The 5,445-nt window shown below is 52.0% G+C and overlaps 1 protein-coding gene across 1 annotated transcript; it reads right to left on the reverse strand.

The window, feature by feature from the left end:
- Positions 1–2,735: 2,735 nt before the first annotated feature.
- Positions 2,736–5,441, reverse strand: LOC104616910 (scavenger receptor cysteine-rich domain-containing group B protein-like; the record flags this gene model as incomplete). Its single annotated transcript, XM_010282074.1, has 4 exons — positions 2,736–2,770; positions 3,697–4,026; positions 4,579–4,908; positions 5,327–5,441. Coding segments are annotated over 4 exons (810 nt in total), but the record flags the coding sequence as incomplete, so codon positions are not given.
- Positions 5,442–5,445: the final 4 nt, after the last annotated feature.

Consider the following 5,445-nt stretch of genomic DNA (forward strand, 5'->3'; position numbering starts at 1 on the left):
CTCGCCCCTGCCCCGCCGTGGGGGAGTGAGCGAGCGGCTGCATGGGGCTTAGCTGCCGGCTGGGGCTAAACCACGACACTGGGACATTTCTGTCAGTCTGCAGGCAGTGCAGAGCCACATAGACTTTGGGGTAACCCTGAATGGACACCCAAAATATCCTCTTTAGCCGTCGTTCTTCACCTATGGGACACCCTGCTTTGGCACTCATCCCTTGTCAGCGAGCTTCAGCTGCAGTGTATTCGTGTGCATTTATCCTTTTTTGGTTGCTTTTTGTGCAGGTGCTCCAGAAGCACCTCCTCTCCGGCTAGTGAATGGTCCCACTTGTTGTGCTGGGAGAGTTGAGGTGCTTCATGGCCAGCAGTGGGGTACGGTCTGCAACGACAGCTGGGACTTGAGTGATGCTGCAGTGGTGTGCCAGCAGCTGGGCTGTGGGACAGCCATGTCCGCTCCAGGTTCAGCTTACTTCGGGCAAGGGTTTGGCTGTATCTGGTTGGATGATGTGAAACGCTCCGGTAGAGAAGCAGCCCTCTCTGAGTGTGCAGCGAGGCCTTGGGGAGTCCATAACTGTAATCATGGAGAAGATGCGGGTATTGTATGCTCAGGTAACCTTCATCCATGTCCTGTCCTACTAGGCATTAGTTGATACTGAGCTTCTAGGCTGGATGCTGGGGCTCTTTGCCTTTTCCTGGTCTAAACCTCTTGTTTTAGACAAGTAACATGGGGTGATGTTGGAGGTGTGGAATTGCAGCTTGATGTTTTGTGGGACAATTCGCATCTTTCCATGTGGCAGCACATTTTTCCCATTTGCATTTTTAAAATATCACTAAATATTATATGCACACTACTAACTTTCAGTGGCTTTGTCAGGCTAAAGCAAGCTGCTTTTACAGATCTGGACTGCATACATTTCCTTCCAGGTGGGATCTAAACCTCACAGACATTCCAGAGTGGAGAAGAGGGATGGTACTGCCAGCCAACATGAGTACGGCATTCATTTAACCCAAACAAAAGTGATTTCTGAAGTCCACAGAGCATGCAGGACAGAAGCAAACAACTGAGACTCAGATCCATCAAATGCAAGCACCCAGCTGATATGCCCAAATCAGAGGCATCTTCACTCTGGGAACCTATTCAGTTCATGAAGAGAGAGAGGCACTTGCATGGGGCAAGACAACCCAGCTACGCTCTGAATCACCTCAGATTTGTCTCACTCCTCTGGCTGTAGAAACTTTGGGTGATGTTGTGTCTAATTTAGGTACCTCTGTGGATGCCTGCACATGGTTCCAGTGGCCACAATTCTTGCCACAAGGCAAGTTTCCAGGCATCTCTCAGGGGTGGAGGGAGTATTTGGAGAACACTGTTGGGTACTTGAAGTCAACTTGAATCCTTGCAACATCTCACATTAGCATGCCTTCCCTGCCCAACAGGTCATACAGCTCCCATGCCAGTTTATCCTCTCTTGCTGATATTGACTCTAATCCATAAAACTTGTCTTGTGCTGATGGTAGGGATACAGTTTATAAACACCTGGCTCTTGCTGTTACGGCAGTGAAGTCCTCACATAGCTTTCCCTCTCATGAGTAAGACAGACTGAATCACGTGGCCCTCTGAGACATTCCCTCCAAGCTTTAAACAATTTCTGTGCCTTTCCTCACTTGCTTTTTTTTTTTTTTTACATGTAGACGTGCACCTGAACTTCCTGTTCCTGTGAGTCTGTCTGATGCTCTATGTTGTGGTCAAACCACCACCAGCTTCACTTTATTTTTGCCCTCCCCAGAGCCACACTGAACTAGGGCACCTCCCAAAAGATGATATGAGCTGCTTTAGACCTGTTTCGGAATGGAGTGAACAGGTCTGGGGGGAGGTGGAGGAGAGGACGCAGTCATGTGTCCTTCCCATAAAACTAGCTGAATTGGCCAACTAACCTAGAGACACCCAATGTCAATATTGAGCTAAAGACCTTTGCTCTCTCTATGCTTTGTTGGGATTAAAGCTTTTGTGTTGTGTTGACTGGCACAAAGCACATTGCTTTTTGGAAAGCAAGAAATCACAAAAAATTTCTGTGTTGGAGGATAATTCTTGATTAGACATCCCTAAAATGGGAAATTATCTACTCATAAAGTACCAGCTTTGGTCTGTAGAAAAAGTGAAGGAGGAAAAGGGGTGAATCGTTCCCTATGGGGGGCAGTTCCCTCCCTAAGGAAGGACGGACAAACCTCCAGAGATAAGCTTGTGTTGTGCAATGTCCAATACCCTTTCCAAGGCTCTTATGGCTGCCCTTGTTACTGGTCTGAATGTTAGTGGAGGCAAATGTTTCTCTGCAGACCTGAGAAGTGGTATGCTGTAATACCATTGGTATAAATATTCATCATATTCATTCATTACATAAATATCATGTTGAACCAACAGCTCCCTGCCACATATGTGCTCCGGCAGCAGAGGTCCACGAGCAATTGACGAGACAGCCAGATGTTCAGTTTTAAAGGAACTTTATTGACACTTTGTGATGTTTGCTTTTCAGTGGGAAAAATGTGTTGAGCTGGGTTTTCCATCAGTGCAGTTATAAGCAAGTTTGTAGATCCTTCAATGCACAGGAGGGAATGGTTTTGCCAAACCCTGGATCCCATTATGGCACACTGATGGTTCTGCAACATCCCTGCCCTTCGTCTTCTCAGCTGAATGTTGCTGGTCCATCTTCCTGCGGCAAGATGAGCACGGTCCAGCCAGTCTGGCACTCATGCCGCTTCTGGATCCTCTAGGTTCTTGTTAACTGCAGAGAAAGAGAGCAAAGTAAAGCAAAATCTGCTCCCAGGAACTCTGACACCAGAACTGCCTGCTAGAAGTGACAAGGACTCTGCTCCCAAAGATCTGCAGGTTGGGTTATACCCATATCTTTGGGGCTGTGGGGAATCCAACACCTGAGCTTTGGACAGGGCCCCAGGGGAGCCAGGACAGGGCTGCATGAAGTGCAGACTCTGACCCTGATGCACAATGTCCTGCTTGATCCACAGGACTGCAGCACACGGTCCTGACAGCACAATCTTGTGCAGCACGCAGATGAAACCCAAGCCCCTACAGCCCTGCTCCTCACTGAGAACAGCCAAAGAACCCCAGGGATTCCTCCCTTCACCCATGCAGGGCCTGTCCAAGCTTCTCTCCCATGAAACAGGGCATGAGAAGTCAGGAACCTGGCTCCCAAGAGCTTCAGAGAGTCCAACTCAGACATTTACTGAGTATGGACGATGTACCAATACAGAGGCATGTCACCCCAGACACCACTGCCCCCACAGATACTTGTCATTACCTCCTGCCCCAGAAAATGCCGCACCTTCCCTCTTTCTGCCCCTTAGGAGCCTTGCCCTATACAAAACCCCCTTGTCAGCAACTTCCCAGCAGGATCCATCCCATAGTCATAGACTATCACCAAGTGTTTGCCCCTGCTCTGCTGATGCCTCTCTTGCACCAGCTGGTCCCACCACATCTGTCCTAATCAGACGCTCTATATTCCTTACTGTATCTATCTATATTCCCTGCTGTATCTATTTCCCTGCCTCCACCAGCACTCTCCTGAGCTGGGGGGAGCCTTCCTGCCCTGTGACTCCCCTTCTGTCCCCTGCAGCCCAGCCTGCTGGCTCTGCTAGAAGTGTTTGACCTGGTCCCCATGTCACTTCAGATGCCACAGTGATGGGTAGTTACCTGCACAGACAACATCAGCGTCCTCTCCGTGATAGCAGTTGTGTTCACCCCAAGGCCTGGCCTGACAGTCAGAGATGCTCTCTTCCGTTCCGTTGCATTCGACATCGTCCAGCCAGATGATGTCTGGCCCTCGCCCATAGCGGGCACCTCCCAGAGCCGACAGCGGTGACCCACAGCCCACCTGCTTGCACACCACCTTGGCGTCCTTCATGTCCCAGTGGTCATCACACACACTGCCCCACCGGTTCTCGTGGAGCACCTCGACTCTCCCAGCACACTTGTTTGGGCCATCCACGAGCCGTACCGGCCCCTCCTCAGGAATGTCCACCTCTGCACCGATGCCCAGAAAATAAATGTTAATGGAGCATCCTACACACCCCACCACCTGTGGAAAGCTTGCCTGCTCAGCAGAGGCTCAGGTGTCTGAGCACACTGGAGATATGGCAAGGGCTGGGCTTCTCAGGAGCTGGAAGGAAGACAGAAAAGCCAGTGTGGGGGCTGTGGGAAAAGGGCAGGAGGAAGCTTTCCTGGTCTTCATGGATGGCTGCTGGTGCTACCGTGTGTCTGCTTCAAGGAGTCTGCTGATGCTAATCACCCTGCAGCCCAGAGGTGGGACAAGGGACCAGAGCAGTCTCAGGTAGGAGAGGATTTAATGCTGCCGCTGGTTCAGCTACATCCATGTGTCCTCCCTGGGTCATTGGGCAAGCACTGCACCCAGTGGTGGGATGAGTTAATCGGCTGCATCCCTCTCTTGTACCCACCAGCAGACATCCACAGAGCTGCATGGGGGCTCAGGACCAGCCCCGATTCAGGCAGGGGGCAGGGGGGTCTGCCCATCCTGCTGCCCAGAACGTGCAGGATGGGGGATGGAAAGAGGGTTACCTGAGCACTCCACGCTGGCATCTTCCACGTGGTTGCAGATGTTGTCTCCCCATGGCTTCGCCTCGCATTCAGTGAGGGACGCTTCTGTCCCTGTGCAGTTCACATCGCTTAGCCAGATCTGGCCCTTCCCTTCCCCATATTTTGACTCTGGAAGGGCCGACAGCGCTGTCCCACAGCCCAGCTGCCTGCACACAACCTTCGCCTCCCGTAAATCCCACTGGTCGTCACAGACGGTCCCCCAGACGTCGTTGTGAAGCACCTCAACTCTCCCAGAGCAGCGGTGGGGGCCGCCCACCAGGCGGACTGAAGTGGAGACGGTGATCCCGGAGTCTGAAGACACATCCAGATGGGGCATGCTCACTCAGGCTGTGCATTGGTCTGTGTCCCCCCTCTTCCCTGAAAATCCCCACCCTGCCCTGCACACAGCAGCCTCTCCTCCATAGCTTTCTCCACATAGAACATGCCACTGTCCAAGCAAGAAGCACAGTGGCAGTCTTACCCTCAAGTCTGAGCTGAAGAAAAATGGCCACAGCGCACCCCAGTGAGCAGAAAGGAGAGAACCTCCCAGACTGAAGCCCTCTTCCATGGTGTAAGGACCCCAGGCCACCCGCAGGACTGTTAGGTTAGCACCAACTCAGTAGGAGAGGGCTCCATAGGAAGCCCTTGATCCTGTCCACGGTTGTGCCCACACTGACTGTGAGGACACCCTAACACACGGCTGGCAAAAGTGGGAGAACAGAAGGATCACCTGAACAAACTGCACTGGCATCCTCCCCGTGGTAACAATTGTGGTCCCCCCACGGCCTCGCCGGGCACTCAGAGAGAGCAGCTTCCACCCCTGTGCAGTTCACATCATCCAGCCAGATG

This window comes from Phaethon lepturus, unplaced genomic scaffold, assembly GCF_000687285.1.
Source record: "Phaethon lepturus isolate BGI_N335 unplaced genomic scaffold, ASM68728v1 scaffold37852, whole genome shotgun sequence".
Lineage (NCBI taxonomy): Eukaryota > Metazoa > Chordata > Aves > Phaethontiformes > Phaethontidae > Phaethon > Phaethon lepturus.